Source organism: Leptinotarsa decemlineata, unplaced genomic scaffold (genome assembly GCF_025532065.1).
Source record: "Leptinotarsa decemlineata unplaced genomic scaffold, Ldec_3_MD MMD2_tig00000008_RagTag_RagTag, whole genome shotgun sequence".
Classification (NCBI taxonomy): domain Eukaryota; kingdom Metazoa; phylum Arthropoda; class Insecta; order Coleoptera; family Chrysomelidae; genus Leptinotarsa; species Leptinotarsa decemlineata.
In genome coordinates, this window is record NW_027412537.1 from 16,009,802 (window position 1) to 16,033,072 (window position 23,271).

At 34.4% G+C, this 23,271-nt stretch overlaps 1 protein-coding gene across 1 annotated transcript in view; it reads right to left on the reverse strand.

Annotated features, from left to right (window-relative positions):
• Positions 1-18,949, reverse strand: part of LOC111510819 (T-box transcription factor TBX20-like) — a 35,980-nt gene extending 17,031 nt beyond the window's left edge. Inside the window, exon 1 of the mRNA XM_074171159.1 lies at positions 18,657-18,949. Within this exon, the coding sequence (XP_074027260.1) occupies positions 18,657-18,926 (270 nt within the window). The 5' untranslated portion in view covers positions 18,927-18,949. The remainder of the gene's footprint in view (positions 1-18,656) is intronic.
• Between the last annotated feature and the right edge of the window lie 4,322 nt (positions 18,950-23,271).

Consider the following 23,271-nt stretch of genomic DNA (forward strand, 5'->3'; position numbering starts at 1 on the left):
TGCGCACCCCTGTATATACTTGAAACATCCATTCAAGGAGGGATGTGTAATGATGCTAATACTTTGATACGGTTAAAAAAGTTAAGGCAGTGTTTTTGGGGTTGACTGGAGGTCTTCGTCTCTACATGAAAGGAACTCCGCCCTTTTCTCCTGATTATCAGCTCATAGTCACAAATATGTAGTGCGCAATTCATGTGAGAAACGAAGGCGATTATTATTATTTTTATTATTCATCTGAACGACTTTTGAGTGAAATTATTCATCAATACACCAATAAAAACAGGTTACATCTTATCAAAATCATAGATGACGTATGTTTTATGAAATACGCAGAGCCCTGAAGTAGAATTGAATTGAATTCAAAACGTTGGCAAGAAAACAACTGTTTTTCTAAGATAATTTCTCCCTGTTGCCCAACTAACCTTTCTAGAAAAAAGTTTTCGCCGATGTTTGCTTATTGTAGGTATTGTAGTTTCATTTTTTTGAGTGACTTGTCAATTTCCTGTGAGCTCAAAGAATCAATAAAGACTGACCGCAGATCGAGCAGATCGACTGCAAGGAACGGAAGCACCAAAACGCGCCTATCGAAGCGAAAGTTGCCTTGTCAACAGAGGAAGCGCTTCGAACATTTCCGACTACCGTCGACCGCCGCCACCTCGATTACAATATGTAGATAAACGCGGTTGACGCCGCGTTGAGTGACATTCGCGCGCGCTTGCGTTGCGAAGTTCCCTGTCTAGCGATAGCACAAGCTGGAGAGAGTTGCTAAGCAACACGGTTCCTAACTCTTGCTCCGATAATGATTGGTGGCGTAGAGACTTACAATGGCTGCCATACTGTCTAGTGCTTCGCTTCGCGATAAACACACTATTCCGTTACGGTGGGAGAGGGAGAGGCGCGGAAAACATTTCCATGTCAACGGCGTTTAGGGTGCATGCAGCTAAACGTAGCTTAAATCGGAGGAAGAGTTGACGTCAGCGAATATCTACTAGTAGTGTAGTAGTTTTGTTTCTCTGTGTATTGTAAAGTTTGCGAGCTCAAAAACGGCATATTTGTTGGTTGGTTATTCAGATATCAGTGAAAATACGCCAATTGATGTAAAACTTCGGTTCTGATGCCTAAATAATTCAACTCAATAACTGTATTTCAGAGATACAAACTGCTCGGAATTATCTACAGTCGTTACAGTTGCTGTGGAGAGATCCCAAACTAATCTCTGTCGAAATTTCCCGGAAAAGGTACATCTGTGTTTGAAACATTGTAAGTTTTGATGAATTAGTTGACATAAATTAACTTTCTATTATTGAATGTCTATTATTAAACGATATTAAATCAAAATGATACTTTTGATGGTGACACCATGACAATGGTGACAATGAACAAATTAGTAACATTGTAATATTGATAATAATAATATCTTTATTTGTCTTGAGAAACACAAGGTTTATAGACATGTCAAAACAAATGGCGCAATTAAAATCAGGCTATTTACATCTTAAGATTCCACAACCAATGGTGGTCATGAATTGAGAAATGAAAAATACGAAGACATACTCATTAAAACAAATTACATTACATGATGGAATTAGACGGTAATCATAAGGTTGAAAAAATTATATCGAGATCATCAAGAATATCAAGAACGTTAGGAAGTTCAGTACAAACATTTGATTTGAATTACAATACACATACATATCAGTCAACTGGGCACATACCTATTATTTAGGTGTCCACAATAATAATAAAATATTTGGTTTTTGTCAGATACAATTTTTATACCGAGAGTCAGTCAAAAACACAAAACAAAAACAAACGATTTCATGAAATAGTTTTAAGAGTGAAAAAACGTCATCTACAAGATTTTTTAGGAAAGAATCAAATGCCAGACAGGTAGATCCAAAGGAAGTGAGTCTGTTCGCCAGGTTTTATCATAGTGAAGTCGATTACTTCATTTGGTCAGTGATTTTTCAGGTCAGCTGGCAAAAGTGAGGCTCTTCCAAACAATGGAAACCTGATTCGGAAAGGCATAAAGTATGTGCTTCATTTCCCCACTATCTTCGTCTTAAATTTGAATAACTGCAAGTCAGCAGTCGATGTCAAAGTTTGGCTTTGTAACGATACACCTTGAAGAGCCTCATATAACTTTGATTTCTGAGAATAGAGTCGTCCCAACTATAAGCGAAAAACAACTTTGAGGTCCAACAGAACGTTTTCCCTACAAAACTTTTGTTCAATTCAACGACTGTTTATTCTGGTATCAAAACAACTGATGAGCTGATCCTTATTAATACTAATATTTTACCTGTCAGTTCCTTTACAACGTGGAGTAGATTTCAATATTGATGATTATGGTGGAAGACCCAGGACATAATGTTTATCAAATATACGGAGAACCCTGATTGTTATACCACAAAGTCAGCTATGAGCAGAGTGAAGAAGTTCTGTGAGCAATAACTTCACAAAGAGTCATCATGGAAGTTCAGAAAACATAAAACTAGATATTTGCAGTAAAAAATGATCTCCTTTAAACTACATCAGGAACTCTTGGTAATGCAATGATGTCAATAATCCATTCTTCTTGAATTAAAAAGTTCACCTTCTGATTGACACCTGTACTGTGAATAGGCAAAATTACCAATATTGAGCTCTTGGGAATTTTCGTTGGTAAATGTTAGTGCAGTCCCAATATTCATAGGTATTGGATAACCATGGCATCGTTAGTTCATGTAGTTCCTACAAAAATGTCCAGTACCGCATTACTCCAGGACAGTACATAATTATTAAGAAAGAACGTATTCTTACATAGGCAGATTGGTAGACGCAGAACAATAGAATGGCCAGAAAGATCCCCGGATACCATTACGTTAGATTTTCGATATGGCCGATAGTGATGCCATAGTGCGACCAATAGTTATGCCATCACGACGCTGGTCCTTTGGAAAGATATCCGTCTCAATAACTTGTAACTTCATTTACTCTTTTGAATTGTTCCTAACGAATATAAATAGTCGAAACTATATTTGCTGTTTGTGGCGCCCAACGTGGGGCAAATCGAAATGAGGTAAACACCTGAAATAAATAGCCAAGTTTCTTTTTGCTTAGATAGTTCAGTCAGGACATCGACAGTAGTAGCAAATAGAAAGTCAGTGAGCCACATTGAACTATTCTCCTGAATATCATTTCCAAAAATTTCAAACTTATACTGATACAATTCTACATCGTGCATCATTATTTCGATATCAATGAAGATAAGTGATACAAATTACCAAGGCAGACATCGTGAGCTTACTCTCCTGTTAAGAAACTTGAAATGTCTGTCAAGCGATCTTGTTTGTAATCTCTTATCTTCGTATCGTGCTCCCTAGCAGGAACATTCTTGTCAGAGATATTTCCATCAACTTCCGTGTTTGAACGCATTTCCACCTAATTAAATGATTTTTCCTGCGAATTTTATTGCTGCATCTGATGCGAATCAGAGAGAGTAATAGCAATATCGTTTGATAAGGATTTCTAAATAAATAAGCGAGTAGCTCCGACCGAGTGGACAAGATTGCGTGGATTTGTTCAGGCGTGAGTTATTCATACCTGTTCGTGAGCAGGTATCGTTGGTTCTCGGTGATGTTTGATTCCTAACAAAGCGGAAAAATATTTTTTTTTCATTCGAGAAATCACCTCATTTATTTTGCATTCATTTTGCACCGCGAATGCAAGAAATTCTGCTTTCCAGCATCACTATACACAGTGAGGCTCTGAGAACTCACATTTGGCATGGATTTTAATTAACAGTATTATTGAGAATATGAGTTGATCATCAATGATGATAGGTGGGCTTATATTGGAAGTGGGCCTCAAATAAGTTTTCTAACATGAAATTTGCTTATATTTTCACTATTTCACATCTCCTCCTTATTCAGTTCGTGGACGAGTTTGATAAAATATGTATATGGTACCTTTCTTTTTTAGAACACGCTATACTGACATTTCAATGATATGGTTGCTGACATTGTTGATTTCGAAGCCAACCAAGACGTCTTACTTTTGTCATTTTGTAAGGGAGTTAAGAGGCAAATATGGATATTGACCTAGTGACCACCAAATGAAATTTTAGTCTAAAATAGAGTTCTGAAAGTTTCACAAAAGCTTCAACTGTAACGAAGAAGATTCAGAAGATATGTTGGTTTTAGTTTTTGTAGGGATGTTTCATTGATGGGACCTGGATGTGGACTATTTAGTCTCGTATTTTTATAATAAAGGAAGTCACCAATTGGGATTCAGAATTTTCGATGGTATACCAAATTGTAAATTCGTTGAAAGTAAGTATAAGCAAGTTTTTTGTAACGATGATAAAAATAATAAGATCCCTAGCAAAAATATTCATTGAAGACATATGGTTGATTATCTAGTAGTAGCTTGGGATGTCTCTCATTACAGTAAGTAGATGATCATAAATTTCGATCCCGTTATTGACAATTATATCCTCTATTGGAGAATTGGTGGTCTTAAAACTTACTTTGTATAGGGTTATGATGATTGGGAAATCTTTGTAAGATTTATCAAAAATTGATTTGATTTTATTTAAACATGAGAAAATAATCATCAGCATACAAACAAGAGAGTGACTTTTGCAAAATAGATTGTAACACATTGATATAGGGAATAAAAAGGTTTGGCCCCAAAACTGATTCTTGGGGAATACTTAAGTCATTATTAAACTGATCGGGAAAAAGTTTCGTTAGATTTCTCAATCGAATATTGTATCTTGAAAGCCTAGGTGGGATTTGTAAGAGATCACGAACTATTTACACTGAATACCTCTAATACCCTTAGATTGGAATTAAAAAAAATAATTGCGGTTGTAGTAGATTGATTTGATCGAAATCCCTGCTGGTTCGGAGTTGGAATACTATTTATATTCAGAAAGTTTAGTAGAAATTCTGGCATTATGTAGTCGAATAATTTTGAGTGTGCTGGGTAAACAGCAATAGGATGATACTTTTCCAAATTATGAGAGTTTCCCTTTTTCAGGATTAGAGAAAGTATAGAATGTTTCAGTCTCGAAAATTGTATGATTATTATCACGGATGATGTATAATTTTTGACGAAATGTTCAGTTTTATGTCATTATTATAGAGTAAAAGTAGTAATGGTCCAATAGCCGAACCCTGTGGCACTCCATACCTAATATATCTTATATTAAATACAAAGCGGTAACGAACAATTTTTTGTTGAATAATTCGGATTGATCCAAATTCAGTAATCCTAATTTATTTATTCATACACTGTTCTACAGGTTACACACAACTACAGGACAGGGATATAAGTCAAAGCTTCACAATACAGTACAATTACAATAAGTTTTAAGATAAAAATAATACATATAGAGATGGAACAGTAAAAATTGTCGAGCTAACAACTTGCAGAATTGCATTCGCGACACACATGGGAACACAGAGATGAAAGTTTCAGAATATTTGTACGTGGTGGTGGCAGGATTAACCACTCTAGAGGTTGGTAGGTACATTGAAATTCAGTTTTTGCAGAATATGTGGGTCAATAACTAAATTATTAATCAGTTCAAAAAGAAAAATTGTGGGGTGACAATCACGACGGCAACTCAAGCTATTCATAGCATGTCTAGCTCACAATGCATCATGGAGAAATCCAACTGGAGGATAGATATCGTCTGATCTATAGGAGAGAAGTTTTAGCAAACGACGTTGTACTGAAGACAGTCCTTGATGTCATTGATCTCACAATATAATTTCAGGTCATCCACGTATATTAAACAGTTGACGTCAATGACCTCAACTATGTCGTTTATGGAGGCGTTAAAGAGAAGTGGACCTAGGTTGCTTCCTTGTGGAACACCCGAAGAAGCTGCATAGTCCACGGACTTGAAGCCATTGAGTATAACTTACTGACGCCTGTCAGTGAAGTATGATATAAAAAGTTGAATCAGGGTCAGAGAGAAGCCGTATACCTGTACAATTTTGATAGCAATAATCCGTGATCAAGTCTATCAAACGCCTTAGAGAAGTCCGTAATAATCACTAATAACTTTCCGAAATTCCTGCAATCGTCGTTTTTGTTCCGTAATAGTTTAAATAATGACAGTGTGACTCCGCGTGGTGGATGGAACAAGAAACCTCCAGCATTAATCGGAGCTGCAACCGCAAGAAGACCACGTATATTAAATCCAGAAGTTATGATTATGTGACAAAATAAACTGAAAACCGGAGAAACGCGACGTCGCAGTCTTGCATTAGCCTCTCGCTGTGATCCCGACTTGGTTATTTACAAAGCCTTCTCCTCGGACCGATTATGTAGAGACTCCTCGATTGTGCCTTCCAAAGATACGACCCGGTGTGATGTTCCCCGCCGGGGAGTCCAAACGACAACAAATTTCTCACCTAGAACCTAACAAGGCATCTCGTTTAAAATCCATTCGAAAAGATTGAAATACGAGCGGTCGTGGCGGGCTTATCCATAGGCGCGACAATGATTTTTTAGGGGGCTGAACTTTGAGAGTGGGACACAAACATTATTTCGAGAAATGAAGATGTGGCAACCAAGGTGCCACTCGAGTGAATATGTACATAATTCTATTCTTCTGATTTTTTTTATGGAGATAAATATTACTGGAGATTATCCCAACACCAAACCATTATTTTTTTTGATCACCAATGTTGATCTTCCTCTTGAAGATTATCACTTGGTGTCAAGAAAAAATGCATCACTATCGGCCATATTGAAAATCTAACGTAATGGTATCCGGGGATCTTTCTGGCCATTCTATTGTTCTGCGTCTACCAATCTGCCTGTGTAAGAATACGTTCTTTCTTAATAATTATGTACTGTCCTGGAGTAATGCGGTACTGGACATTTTTGTAGGAACTACATGAACTAACGATGCTATGGTTATTAATTACTACACCATCTATGTAGATTCATTTTTCTGATATTTTTGTAGGTGCTCAAGACCATGGTCAATGCCGTTACGGTTATTGTTGAGTTTCCATCTATGTAGAATCATTTGGAAGAATAATTTCAGTGAAACGAATTCTAGAGGCTAGTGTGGATAGTAATCAATTGTTTCTGGGCCGATTGTGTTAATTTATTATTCAGCTTACTCGAAATATAGGGCTCTGAGCCCTAATATTCATTGAAAAATCATCTTCAGCGATGAGGATGGATGAATAGGTACATGAACGAACAAAATTGTCGAATTCGAGACAATATCACTCAACATGAGATCCAAAAGCATTGAATGCATCCCAAAAAAGTCACTGTTTAGTGTGGATTTAGGGCTGACGGCATGATTGGTCTATATTTGTTTGAGAACGACGTTGGCCAGGTCGTCACTATCAACGGCTAGCACTATAGATCGCTGATTACCAATTTCTTCTGGCCTGAATTTAATGGTCTGGAAACCAACAAAATGTAGTTTCAACTGAAGATGAAAGACCATACAATAGATCGTTGATATAAAGTAGAAAAAATGTATTGGGTAACAATATGTATTGTTATTTCCAAATTATTCCATGGAAAGAATTATTGTTGTAAAATTTTAAAAGGACTAGAATCTTGATACCCCTTCGGTACGCCCCTGAGTCCGCCGGCATCAGGGGGGCCGATTCATACCCTCGACGGGAGGATATCAAAAATACACGTAATTAAATAAATACGTCGTTGAATTCAATTTGATTTCGTGATGATCGGCAGTTCTGTGGAATTTATGATTATGAGGGAGTGAATTCTCCAGACCGAATAGTCAGTGAAAAACAAATGCGTTGAATGAAGTTTCATTTTTCGATTCCAAAAATTTGAGAATATAAATATCTCTTTCAACAACATAAAACCAGGAAGTGTAGCTATGTTTGTGAAAAGTTACAAGATAGCTGCTTCATTGGTTAATACCATGACGATTACTTGTTAGTTGTGGAACTCGAAGTCTGGCCATACTAAAACGGCCAGTGTTTCTAGGTCAGTTTCAGGCTTATCCTTAGATTTTGTGACTATTCGTTAATTGTTAATATTTTAATATCAAAAAGGATTTGAAGCTTCGATAATCTCTAATTGATATATGGCTCTACAAGCTGAACGTTTTATCTTCTTGTTTGTTCTTTTATACGGTTAGCACGTCTTAGTGCAAGTATTTGTCTTCTCGTTTCATCCGGGTATCTCTTTGAATTTGCCTGTACACCAGGTTATATCATTTGTGTTAGTGTTTCTCTAGGTTCATTGTTTCTAGGAATATTTATTCAATTGGGTAGTATATTGAATATTAGGTCTTGTTGTGTTTTGATTTGTATTTGTTCCTCGATAAGTGAATTATGACTTTTGAATTTATTGATGTTTAGGTTTTCCAGATGTCCATAGGGTTTACTTTATCGACTTGTTTTATGAGTTTGATGTTATCTGGTGGGGGAAAGTTATGTTTGTTTTGTATGGCGTGTGTTGCGAGGTTTGATTTATATGTTATCGGGATTATGTATGCTTTTTTGTACAAATCCTTTTTGTGAACAAATGTTATTATTAAAATACTGAAAATAAAGGAAAACTATATGTATTTATGTAAATTCCCAATCCAAGTGAAAACATAGGAAATCAATACAATATATTGTTTATTTACCATACCACAGTGTATTATTCTATCTTTGGTGACAACTACCATGAAAATGGTACTCTGTAAAATTTGGAAGGAATATGATAACCTCATCAAGTAAGTCTCGTTGAAATCTCTTTACTGTCGTAATCCACATCTTGTATAGGAAATTAATAGATCAATAAACTACGTAAGTGGCCTCCAAAGTACCTGGCACAACAAAGATAACACAAAAATTTTGGAAAAATTCGTTTAAAATGTTGATTTAACTGATTACATTGGCTGCATTAATGATCTGCGATATCAGTAGTAGTCAACAAAACACTGATCTGTAATAAATGAAACTGATACAATTCAGCATAACTGAAAACAAATTGTAAGTGTTATTTTGATTGATTGCGACGGTTGAATTCATTACATGCAACTCAAAAAACTGGACTGTAATAAATGAATTCAATACTTCATCAAACTATTGGAATAAACATAACCCAGTGAACTAGTGTCTTGACGATTACTGTAAGAAATTTTTCTGAAGGCTTCTAGTACTATTTATCTATTAAACGTAGTACGTTCATTGCCTAAATTGAACTCAGGTTTTTGTTTAATAAACTTTAATAAATTCGGATTCAGAAGAGAGAGATCAACGTCGAAAGTTGTTCTGAAGGTGGTGAGTAATGTGATCGAGGGCCTTGAGGAGGGCAAGATAACCGTCATCACACTCTGCGACCTATCTAAGGCGTTTGATTGCATCTCTCACTCTATTCTTCTGGATAAGCTGCAGTTCTATGGAATAAGAGGTGTAGCTTTATCGCTCATTGCCTCATATTTAACAAATTGTTTACAAGCTGTCACATATAACAGCTGTACATCTAATTATAAACCTATCAAACATGGAGTGCCCCAGGGATCAGTCCTCGGCCCACTATTGTTCATCATTTACATCAATGATCTACCTAATTTTTTGCATCCCTATAAGTCAGTTTTATTTGCTGACGATACTATGCTCATCTTTTCAGGTGACACCTTGCCGGATTTGCAACAGTCTGTAAAAATTTCACTCTCAAGTGCTGAAACGTGGTTTTCATTAAATAAACTAAAACTGAATAATAAAAAAAACAAAGAATCTCACCTTTTGTTTGTCTAGCACTGTGTCGAGTGATAACAGTGTGAAATTGTTAGGCATAAACATAGATATTAAATTATCTGGGCAAAATCATACGGATGAACTACGAGGTAAATTGGCCAGCTCAATTTTTTTGCTCCGTTAACTGAAGCCAATTACAAGTTTTCCAACACTCAAAAATGTATATTTTTCATTATTTCACTCTGTCATTACTTATGGGATTCTACTCTGGGGGAACGCCTCTAGTGCTGTAGATATTTTCCGACTTCAAAAAAAAGCAATCAGGATACTTGCCAATGTGAGTTTTCGTGGTCACTGCCAGCCCCTTTTTGCACAATTACGCATATTGCCTTTGCCTTCATTACTCGTTTTCTCGGTTCTGCTCGAGATCCACAAAAATCGAATGTGTCTGCGCAAACAATCCGGTATACATAATCATTATACCAGAGCTGCAGGCAATATTCGTACTGATTGTTTTCGCTTAACCAAATCACAGAAAAACTCTCTAAATTATAATATTTACAACGTGTTACCGCAGGAATACAAAATCCTATCAAAAGATAAATTCAAGAAGCGCTTAAAAGAATGTTTACTAACTAATTGTTTTTATTCTTAATCCAGTCATTTAAGCTTACAATTAGGTAAGAATCTCGGAATTCGAGATACCCAGCTGTAAGTCTGTAAATACTTGTATATTGACACCCTAGAAGTTGTCTCAAAACCTACATATGGTAGGGTGTAAGCAACTATTAAATTTCAAGGTCAAAGGTCACAAAAATCGGTTTTTTGTGCTTTTTTGGAAATATCTCATTTCCTATGGGTTTTTTTGCTATTTGTATTTATCATCAATATTGTAGAATACAAAATTCTCTACAAATTTTGTTTATACAAATTTTTTATACGGTGAACCGTTTTCGAGATAGAGGGCGGAGAGCGCGCGGTCACAGCATCACTGCAGGTCAACCGGTACCTCCGGTCGAAAACGCGCCATATATAGTTGATGAACTATCGATAAATCAATGATTATAAATATTTGTCAATTTTATTAACTATTATATTATATTTTATCATTTTCTTCATGCATTAAATCTATATCTATTCAATAATACTGATAACCGTTGTATGGATCAGAGAAGATACTTTTTCTATTATTTTTGATAAATACATGAATTATTTACAAAGGCATTACAGTTCCAAAATAATTGTTGTATTTGACGGATATTCAGACTACAGTAAGAACGTAAAAGCTATGGAGCAGCAGACCTGCTGCACTTTCAAAAACGTATGAAGTTTGTTTCGATGAAACAATGGTTGTACCAGTTACTCAATAAAAATTCTTATCAAATCGAAATAACAAAGATAAGTTCATTAATATGTTAATTGAAAAATTACAAGCTGCAAATATTACTACTAAACAAGCCAGAGATGATGCGGATGTTCTTATTGTTGAAACTGCAATTGAAGAATCAAAGTCTAAAAAAACTGCAGATATAATAGGACAAGATATTGATTTACTTGTCATTTTAATTTTGGGCGTACACTGTCTTAGGAACAAGAAATTTTCTTTAAAAAAGTTGGGAAAGGTAATGTATAAACGGAGATATACTCGACTAAAAGTTTTGATAATTATCCTCATTCTAAAAAACATATTTCATTTCTGCACGCATTAAGTGGCTGTGACACTTCTGCGCTTTTAAAAAGGTAAAAAAATCATTTTTAAAAGTTTTTGAGAAACTGACAAATTTGGATGAACTAGCTGCAGCATTTGAGGAAGAAAATTGTTCGGCCCAGAGATTATTAGAGAGTGGAACTCAAACCTTATTGGCAGTCTATAATGCTCCGAAATCTGTGAAAAGTCTCGATCATCTTCGTTATATGCATTACGTCAAGTCTATCAAACTTAATAAACCTGTGCAGCTTTCAAATATTCCACCAACAAGTGCAGCTGCTCATCAACATTTCAACCGTGTATATTATCAAGTTCAAACTTGGTTAGGACATGATTTGGAACCCCAGGTATGGGGTTGGGCAATGCGAAACGATTTTCTGGAACCTATCATGACAATTTTACCACCTGCTCCAGAAGATTTGCTAAATACAATTTTCTGCAACTGCAAGAGTAGTTGTGGTTCGCGATGCGGATGCAGGAAAGCGGGCTTGCAATGCTCTTTAGCTTGTGGCCAATGTAATGAGCAAGCTTGTCTCAATGCTCTACCATATCAGAGCGACATTAACGAAGATTGAACCTTTGACCCCGAAATCACGGAAGAACTTGAGACAAATGTCGTTGAAGACGATAATGAAGACCAGTTTAAAATTTACCAGCAGCCAGAAGACGACGATGAAGAGGAAGAAGATGATTAAAATTATAAATTGTAGTTTTTGTACCCTTTATTCCATTTCTTTACTTTCAATAAAAATAAATGTATTCAATGATATTTTTTAATAAAAAGATTAATTCATAATTTATTTGTTTTTTTTTCATCATGTAAGAAGTTATAAATATTAATTAGGTTAAAATTCAAATTTAATTCCTATATTTTCATTAACAATTCTGCAATTACATGGGCAGGTAGTGTTGTTAAATAAATTAATACTGAATAAAAAGTGGATAAGTTAGGAAAAAAATGATAAAATATATTATAATAGTTAATAAAAATTGACAAGTATTTATAATCATTGATTTATCGATAGTTCATCAACTATATATGGCGCGTTTTCGACCGGAGGTACCGGTTGACCTGAAGTGATGCTGTGACCGCGTGCTCTCCGCCCTCTATCTCGAGAACGGTTCACCGTATAAAAAATTTTTTCAAACAAAATTTGTAGAGAATTTTGTATTCTACAATATTGATGATGAATACAAATAGCAAAAAACTCATAGGAAATGAGATATTTTCAAAAAAAGCGCATAAAAACTATTTTTGTGACCTTTGACCTTGAAATTTAATAGTTGCTTACACCCTACCATATGTAGGTTTTGAGACAACTTTTAGGGTGTCAATATACAAGTATTTACAGACTTACAGCTGGGTATCTCGAATTCCGAGGTGAACTTACTATAATGACTGGACTATCTGTTAGTGATTTCATGGAGCATTTTCGACATCGCTAGTGTATTTCTATGGAGTGCACTCGCCACTGCGACATTTTACAATAGCTAGTAGCAGTGTACTATATTTTAAAATTTTATTTTATCTTATTTTTGTTTCTCTATGTGTTGTACTCTTTTTAGATATTATTTGGACTTTCTACAAATATTATGTAATGTAAGGTAGTCAATAAACTTTCATTCATTCATTCATTCATTCATTTTACAAAATACAAGTGAAACAGAACACAGAGTCAGATGCTACAAATGTAATACGCATATATACAGACGGCTCAAAAACCAAAGAAGGCTCAGGATGTGGAGTGTACTCCAGATCACTAAGCCTAAGGATCAAGTTGGGAATGGGTAAAAATACCAGCGTGGTTCAACCAGAACTGGCTGGTATCTCAATCGCCACAAAAGAAATAACCAGGAAAGGAATCTCTGGCAAAAACATAACAATTTGCACTGGTAGCAGACAAGCCCTATTAGCCTTGAACAGACAAAGTGTTACCTCAGGGCTGGTACTATAGTGCTACTAAGATTTAGTCAAAGCCTCGGTAGATAATAACATTATCCTGAGGAGGATTGAAGGGCACGACAGGAGTAGAGGTAATCGCATTGCCGACTTGTTAGTCAAGAAAGAGGCTGGACTAAGAATTTCAGGATGCAGTGGCACCTACGGCTGTGGGCCTACACTCGCCCTTCCTACTTTACAGATACGTTCATTGCCTTCATCGAACAATTTAGGTGAAAAATGCTACTATTTATCCTGGTCCGCTATCGCAAGAAACCACCCGATTAATCCATGGCCAACTTTGAAGAATTATGATGCCGATCAATCACAAGTAACTTAAACAGTTGACGTGAAAACATGAAATTACGAAACGCAATTTTTCAAAATGGGAAAATTATTTTCGTGCTCGCGCTTGTGAACTCGCGCTAATGGAGTATGATTATAAAGAACCCCGCCGAGATAGGCCAGTGAAAGTATGTCAATTGCATAATTTGGAAGCTAATGGTTATGGACGCCATTATCATAAACAAATCCATGCGAGATAATGTGTGGAATCGAGAAATGCGACGAGAAATAGGGAGTGTTATTTAATATAATCTCCCAAATATATTTTATGATCTGTAAGACTCGGGTCATTATAAAATTTAATCGCAGGTTATTGGCCGATATGTGATAACCCAGTTACAATGAATCTTTGAGTTTATAATGAGTATTTATAACTTTTTACTATCAAGAAACAGAGTATAACGCATCATCATACGGCTCGATACTTGGCCCGATCCTATTCTTTCTGCGATCAACTATGACTATTGTGATCATCAATAACTTGCCAGCCATTGATGATCACAGTGAAAATCCACTTCACCACATTCAGGATGCTACCATATTTTAGTATAAAAACGATGAAATTGAACTACACATATGCACCATATTGGAACTTATTTATTAAGGGTTTTTCGACAAAAAGTTATTCTTGATAAAAGTTTGTGCATCACTCAAAACTAAACATGCACTCACGAAATACAGTAAAACAAACGTAATATACGAGGAGCCTTCAAATATTTGATTTTGAGATAAGAATAAAGTACTCTTATTTGGTTATCTGAGTGAAGTTTAATTTTTTTACCCATTTTTTTGAGGGCGACTACGGAAAAAAAATTGCTAAAACGATAAATAGACATCATCCTGTATATGATGGTTTACTTTAAAAGTCTGTAATATTATGAATCACTCAACTATGGTGTTAACCACGGCCAATTTTTTTGAAGAGTTAAATAATTTCAAAGTCTATTGCAAAGTTATACAGTATAGTAACAAAAACTCAAATATACAATTCTGTATAATCTTGAGTATTTTTTGGTGTTAAGAAAAAATAAAAATAACTTTCCACCAAAAACTTTGAAAATCATTTTTCTCTTCAAAAAAATTTACCATGGTTAACACCATAGTTGTGTAATTCGTAATATTACAGGCTTCTGAAATAAACCGTCGTATTCAGGATGCTGTCTATTTATTGTTTTCGTAGTTCCTATTTTAAAAAATGGGTAAAAATATAAAACTATACTGAGATGGCCATGACTTCAAATCTAGATGTATTTTTTATTGCTGAACAACTTTTCTCACTAACATTTTGCGAGATTTTTCAAGGTAAAGGTACTTTACTCTTGTCTCAAAATCAAATATATGAAGGCTCCTCGTATATTACGTGTGTTTTACTGTATTTTGTTGTTGCATATTCAGTTTCGGAAAATTCACAAACTTTTATCAAGAATAACTTTTTGTCGAAAAACCCTTAATAAATAAGTTTCCCATATGGTGCATACTTTGGGGATGACACTGTATACTAATGTCAAACCTTTTGTTTATATCTTTCAACACAATAGTTACGCCAGAAAAAAGCACTTCGTTTGTATATTTCAAAGGCTTAGTCAGTTCGATTGCTATACAATTTGTTAATTAAACAAATGAGTGTAATGAAAAAACGCTTTTTTCGATTAATTTTCAACATGCTACATTTCGTATAAAACACTCCTGTTCAATCGAACAGATGTTTCAATTGAGATCTTCTACCACTACACTGCCAAATTCAAACAAAGAATATTCCAGAATCAACCTACTTGAAATTCACCCCTTTCTGGACCTTTCAGTACCGCAACCATCGTTTCATTCGCGTCTCAATTCAAAATTTTTAATTACTTAATTCATGTAATCGCTTCTTAGAATCTCGCGCTGGAAATTACACAACCCCTGTTGTATTATCAGCCGTTGGAACGGCTTCCGATATCGATTTGATTTACAGCGCCAATTTAAAACATTATCCTTATCTCAATGGGTACATTAATTCATTCATCAAAAACCACGGCCGACAACTCTTCATTAGCCTCACAAAAGAACACCTTGTACCCTCATAAAATACGAGAAACGGAGTCATGTTAATTTAAGTAGGAGCTTGTTCGCTCTCAGATCTGAACAGAGATTAAAATTCACTTGGTCATGGCCATCTTTGGCCGAACAATTTCTTCTGGGACAGAATTCACCATATCGGGTAAGCATTTGGATTGGAGCACATGTATTTTTCTTCCAAGTTGGCTACTCTGTGTAAATGACATAAGTGTCAACTGTCACTGTAATTGACGTTCATATTGTCCATTTTTTGGCGTTTTTATTGTATCAGTTTGCCGTTTTGTTTCCTTGATATTTATTTGAATTGACGTCTTGAATAATCAACGTGACAAATGACACCAATACCTAACAAATACACAGAGTTGCCAACTCAGAGAAATGAATTGAAAGAGTTCGTTGACAGGAGAAAGTCATGACTGTTTTGTTCACTTGTGGTTTTTCTCAAAGAGGTATCTGCTTTCACTGTGATTATGTATTTCGGAATGTCCAAAGTACTGATGTTTATTTTCATAAATTTCTAGAAGCCTTTTATAAATGTACGCGTAAACCAAACGCCTAGCAGCTAAATAGAAAACTAATGTACCGGGTCTGATAAATTCACTAATTAATAATATGAAACTTTCCACATAAAAATAATAAATGGAGAGAAAAAAAATTATACCACGCCGCCCATGCCATAGAAAGAAACTGCCGACGTTCGGTGACTATTTAGTGGTTATGCCATTCGAGTTGACTTTATATATATTATAAAGGCAATATTTTCTATTCCTAGTGAACTCTAAAACTGATTCATAGACGGCGGAAAAGGAAAAATCTGGAATCAACAAAACAAACTCTGGGCATTGTGATGAAGAGTATGTTGGTCAAACTGAGCGGAGTATAATAACTCGCTAAAAGAAACATGTTTTACATATTTAGTTCGATAGACCAGAGAAATCTAGTGTAGTTCAATATGACATAGAAAACGGCAGAACTTTTTGATTTTATGTAGACCAGTACATGATAACAGGGTCTCGGATGCATTCGAAAGTTTGGAAATTGAAATATATGGAATTGGATCCATTAACGGCGACAAACTAACATTAGTTTACTTTAATTAATTGACCCTCTTCATCTAAGGTGATGAATTTTCTAGGAGCATATAAAAACATTAATATAGCCGTAGGATTGAATCTTAGTCTCCTGATGATGATTACTTGGTTAGCGAAACTCGAGTCGAGATACGGTTTTATATGTTCTGGTGTGGAAAAAGTGCAATAGATTCATTTAAAGCTGGAGGTTCGAACTTCTACCCACAAAGATTTGTTCCAAATCATGAAGTAAATTCAAAAAGTTTCTTAATAGTATCAAAAAATGTTTTCAAAGAGATGAAAAAACACTGGAATTCTCCATATCTTTCATTTCTATTTCTATGCAGTGTATATTTCCACGCTGATTGAAGACACTTCCAGTGACAAATCGATTTTAGAATCGATAAATATTTCCGTAATGTTTAGAAACGTTAAAAAGTCTCTAAATGATGAAGAATTAATTTTATTAGCCATAATTATTATTTTTATCGTTATATGACTGAGGGCTGTATGAAATACAATATTTACGAGCAAACGGTCACCTGTTCTGAACCTTTATGAATGGTATAATCCACGGGCAAGTGGGTAGCCACTATCTTTCAAGCATGTATTAGTACGCAGTGGCGGAGTATTGGGTAAAAAACTAAAACTGGATTTGATTAGGAGGACGAAACAAAAATTGAATAATCTGTTATTTATATGAACGGGTTCAACAGTATGGTCCTTTGAGCCGGATATAAACAGATTCTCTCTTACTTTCACAGTATTCAAATGAAAGATCAATGGTTTTGATCATTGATCTACATCGCAACCCAAAATTGGATGATGTGTTTGTTCTACATCAGCCAGAATGGCATTAACTTTCCTCCAAACATCTGGTAGAACTCTATTTTTACTCGTTTTCAATTTCTTGTGTAAAACTCAATAATTTTTCATTTATTCACGAGTTTTCATGCAGACTAAACATGATTTGTTCCAATCAATATGAATTGATAAGCATATAAAACATTCAAAATCCATTCTAGACCAAAACACAAATAAAAAATATGTCAAGCATATTTATAGTGTTTTATATCTTTTAATAAATGTACTTAGAAAATGAAATATAAATATCCTGTGTTAATTCTACATTGACTAAATCTTGTACGCCACTGGTAGAGTACACACCTGACGAAAGTCGTTTACCACCAACAATTTGTGTATGTTATTCCACAACTATTTAATAAATAATAAGTACTGAATAAGCCTTAAAATGGGATCACCGGATTTATAAATTATCATTTGTCAGCGGCTTTTATTATCATTTCTGTCATTCGGGATAACATTTTGAGCGCGCGAATCATTTTGCTAAAAAGTGCTACTATTTGGTCAGAATGACGATGTGTCTTTAATATTCTACATTATGTAGTATACAGGGTGTTTTTTTTAACGAATTTACGGATTAATTTACTTTAAGCCATAAAAGTTTACATATCCTTTACATATTCCACATATTCTACATATTCTTTACATATTCTTTATATATTCTACAATATGTAGTGTACAGGGTGTATTTTTTGACCGAACCGAATCAGTTTTCCCAATATACATAATACCAATCAAGTTGATGCAAATCTATTCACTGTTTTTGTTGGATCCATATTTCAAGCTGGGGGTTCCTACTCTATCTTTTGATAAACTCAAGTGTTCTGAGACTGTCTGAAAAGCAAAGATACAAAAAATCTACAAGGTTCCCAAAGAAACAGACAAAGATATCCAACATAATCTAAAAGAGATCCAATCTCTTCTCCACACTAAGGAAAAGTTATTTTAGCGATTCAACGAAAGCTCTTCGACCCTAGACTCACCTGACCATTCTTATCCATCTCGTTGTTGGTGAGCTTGACCTTCTCGAAGGACACTACCTGCTTCCTCAGCTGTTCTCCTGAGTAAGGCGAGTCTGGATGAGCGTAGAGTCTGTTGGGAGCAGGAGGATCTGCTTTTCCTGCAACCAGCCAGGATGACCGATGGTAGGCGTACCTGTAGCGTTTATTGTCGACAGGTACCACATCTAAGAGTACGGCGTATCTTTGATCGCTACGAATGCCGGTAAAAGACACCCTCAGGGTCGGAAACATCCTCCTGAAATGGAAAAGGTTATAGTTAGTTCATTGAATCAACTAAATGAATCCTAGTGTGTCATATTAAGTGGATATTAGGCTTTTTATCTGGAGGCTGCTGAGATAGTCCTAGGTATTTCTCAAGGAAACATTCTTGGCCCGTTACTTTCCAAGATATTTGCCAATTTGGTAGGCAGATTTGGAAGGTCATCACTTCAAAACTAAAATACTGTTTCTGATCGCGCGTTTGAATAAAAAAAGTTAGCATGATCAGAATCTCAACATTAACTTATATATGTCTAAGCGAATGAATGTCATCTGTTGTTGATCTATTCGATTGATTTCAACGTAGTTCTGCTGCTCGACTATTCTTTGTGAGGTATTGTATGTTTGTCCATTGTATTGTATATCAAATATTATTTGATAGTGGATTGCAAACTTTATTAGCTGTTTATAATGCTCCAAAGTCTGTAGATACTATCGATCATCTTCGTTATGCACAATATGTCAAGCTAACAAAGCTCAATAAACCTGTGCAGTTATCAAATATCCCACCAACAAGTGGAGCAGCTCACCAATATTTTAATCGTGTTTATTACCAAGTTCAAACTTGGTTAGGACATGATTTGGAACCCCAGGAATGGGGTTGGACAATGCGTAACAAATTGCTAGAACTTATCATGACTATTTTACCAGATGAGTTACTCAATACGATATTCTGTAACTGCAAAAGTGATTGTGGTTCAAGATGTGGATGCAGGAAAGCGGCATTGCAATGCTCTTTAGCTGTGGCCAGTGTAATGGACAAGCTTGTCTCAATGCTGTACCATATGAGACCGATGAATTTTATTACTTTTCTCTTCATTTTGATTTATTAAAGAATAATTACTATAGATTAGATTTGAATTAAAATGTAATATATATTTTTCCCTCTACAAATTTATAACTACACGGGCAGGTAGGTGTTATTAAATAAATTGATACTCAATTGAAAATAAATAATTACTTAATGAAAAAAATATTTAAATATAATGTATTTGTTAATGAAAAATGAAAATTATTTATGATTATTTATTAAGTAATAATTTATAAACCTTAAATGAGCTGATTTCTATCGGGACAACCAGTTGATTTCAAATAATATTCAATCTGCGCCCGCACTGCCCTCTATCTCAAAAACGATTCAACGTATGAAAAAATGTTTGAAACAAAAGTTGTAGAGAATTTAATTCTCTATAATATTTATAATGAATACAATTGGCATAAAACCCATTGGAAACGAGATATTGGCAAAAAACGTGCAAAAAGTCGGTTTTTTTTGACTTTCGACCCCCAATTTTTCAAGTTGCGGCCGTTGAATCATATGTGAATTTTTATGATGCCAAAATACAAAGTTTATACAAATTTGCAGCTGGGTATGTCCACTTTCCTATGCAATCCCCCTAAAATGACTGGACTATGTATATATTGTTTTCGTTTACTGAAGTGTGAATTGGTATGTCTTCGGCTTGAGGAAGTAAATGTCACAGGAATAGGTAATACTAAAGAATTAAGGAAAGCCCCATCAATCGCACAGATCAACCCCTAAGAAAGATGGACAGAAATACTCTTTTCCTCTCAAAGAAGAGAAGAATATTGCAATTTTGGTGTTTGGGAAAAGGGTTTGTTTTGAATAATTTACTCTTATCTATTTATTCAGCAAAACTTACTGCTTACGAGTTTCCTTCCAATCTTGCACCTCAAAAATACTAATGAAAATGCGAAAAACAGGAAAAAAAACTAATTGAACATTCAACTAACCGTACCAGTCAATAATGGTTTCTTTTTCATTCACCTTTTCGTCATACATTATGATTCGTTGCCAACACTGCAATAAAATGAATAATAAAACCACCACAGACTTTTACATTAAAAAATAATGGAGTTTCGTGCAACTTGCAATATCTGTCGCCATGTATTTTATTGGCTTATAAATTACACCCATGGCTTTATGTGACTCTCTCTTGTGATGTTGACAGGTTTTTTCTGTTATAAACAAAAAACATATTGAGTTTCAATCAACAATTTTTGATTTTGTTTCAATTTGGAGTGATGATAGATCTATGATCATCATATGTAGATAGCAAGAATAGCGTAAGCCAAACTCAGCCAAGATAAAAGTAAAGACAATTATTATTATTATAATATCATAAAACAAAATCTCTTCTCTGTGTTTTTCTGAATAAAATAAACCCCAACGGATTTTTATCCCACTGTTTCTATCCCATAAACGGCGTGATTTTTCAAGAAGAACATTCATGTGTATAATTCATCATTGTTTTGTGTAAATTTGATCAAATATGTTATCTGCCTCGACATATAGTGAGAAGTAAAATGTAAATTCACAGTAATAATCATTGGTTGTGTTGGGCCAGTACGAAAGATAGCAAAGCCCCATGAGGATTTTGATTTCTCAATGAAAATGCAAGAATGTATGTGTTTTACTGTATTTTGTACGTGATAATTCAATGCTATCCAGAATTGAATGGAAATTTGTGGCCATGAATAAATTATTGAATTTTCATCTTTTACAAAATTATCTGTAATTTTACATGAAATTATTGTGATTTCCCTTAGCTGACATAGACGTGGGGAGTTGTATTTTTCAATTCATTACAGACTTGAGTGAAAAATTGTTGGTATGAATAGTGAATTTTCATGATTTTAGTTTTTCTCAAGGAAGATTTTGTTTGTTTTACAAAATTATCTGTAATTTTACATGACTTATCAAAACATTTTTTGTTTTTTGCAAAATGACATAGACAATTTGTTCTTCATATTCATTTGAATAACTACTAATTTTAATTCTAGTAAAATTCTACCCGGATTATGACTTTTCAATAGAGTTTGTTGATGTATTTCTGCGAAATTTGTTTTGTTTTCACCATAATTTTGGATGAATATCTCAATGCGTAACAAAATAGAATACGGAATTGTTGCCATGAATAGTATTTTTTCGTGATTTTACAGTTTGTCTGTGATTTTACATGAATTATAATGGAAATTTTTCATTTTTTTCTGGAATGACATAAATTTGAGGGATTTATTTCCATTTCTGTACCATTTGTTTTGAATATCAACCTAAATTTCTTCTAATTATTTATCGAATGGCAGTAACTTAGAGTGTCGATTCACTTTCTCTTCACAGTTTATTCAGTAATTCCATAAAAATTTTGAGTATTTTAACATGATCAGGTTATTCACCACAAAACTTGAGATTTTAATCAAAAACAAAACTTCTTAAATTTTGGTTTAAAAAAAATGCACGAAAATATAAGTTTACAGAATTAATTTTCAAGCTCCTCAATACCGATAATGAAATTTAGGCAAAAACGTAGACTGAACAAATCCATAAATATGCCTCTCCTGTTTTTATTCGATACAATTTTTTTTATCATAATGAGGTTTTCAAATTTTTGAAAATTTTTGTAACTTCGTGTGATTTTATGTAAATCTCTACAGGATATCACAAATATTACACACCTAATTGAATTACCTATCATAGTTTGTGTAATTACTCTGGAAACCTGTGTGAATTATTTATAGTTTTTTGTGATTATTCCACTTATTTTCACAGTTCAATTCAGTACATTTTATTTTTCTTTTATAGTTCTACAGATAAGTTCGCTATGGCATATCTCTATCTTTCAAGGATAGCTTGCAATACCCATTTTAATTATTCAAAAATAGTCACATAATTGTTGATCATTCCTCACTCATTTTAATGGTCCTTCAATGAATTAAAGTTGATATCTTGTGAGTTATTATAAAACTGAAACTATAAACGACAAAATATATTCAAGTGGCCTCACAACTGATGCAGTCCGCGTAATGAAAAAAGATTGCAATTGCGTTTTGTTTCGCATTGTGAGTCACTTTGAAGGTTAAGGTCATGATTCAAAGGTACTTACTTATTTCAAAATTCAAATTATTATTTGTAAATATACCTTTGTTCGAGTTGGTTTTAGCAGAGATCATTATTTTTAGTTACAATTTGACTCTGTGACAGAAAAAAATCAATAGGCATATGCAAAGCCTCAATGGCTCACTAGTTTTTAATAAAATTATCGAATATTCTTAGTCCATTATTTAACTTTTCAAGAAAACTCAAAATCGTTCGTTTTTTTGACAATCAATTCCAGTAAATAAATCTCTTGTATCGTATTTCATATTCGTAACAATGAACAAGCGTTTTGCGATAAGTATTCAAGAATTCCCTCTATCAGTAATTTAGAATCTGATACACGAAGATTCTTATCGAATTCCCTGTAATTCAAATTGGCTTTTTCTCTGTGCAAAAAGGCGACCGAATGCACTTCTCTGG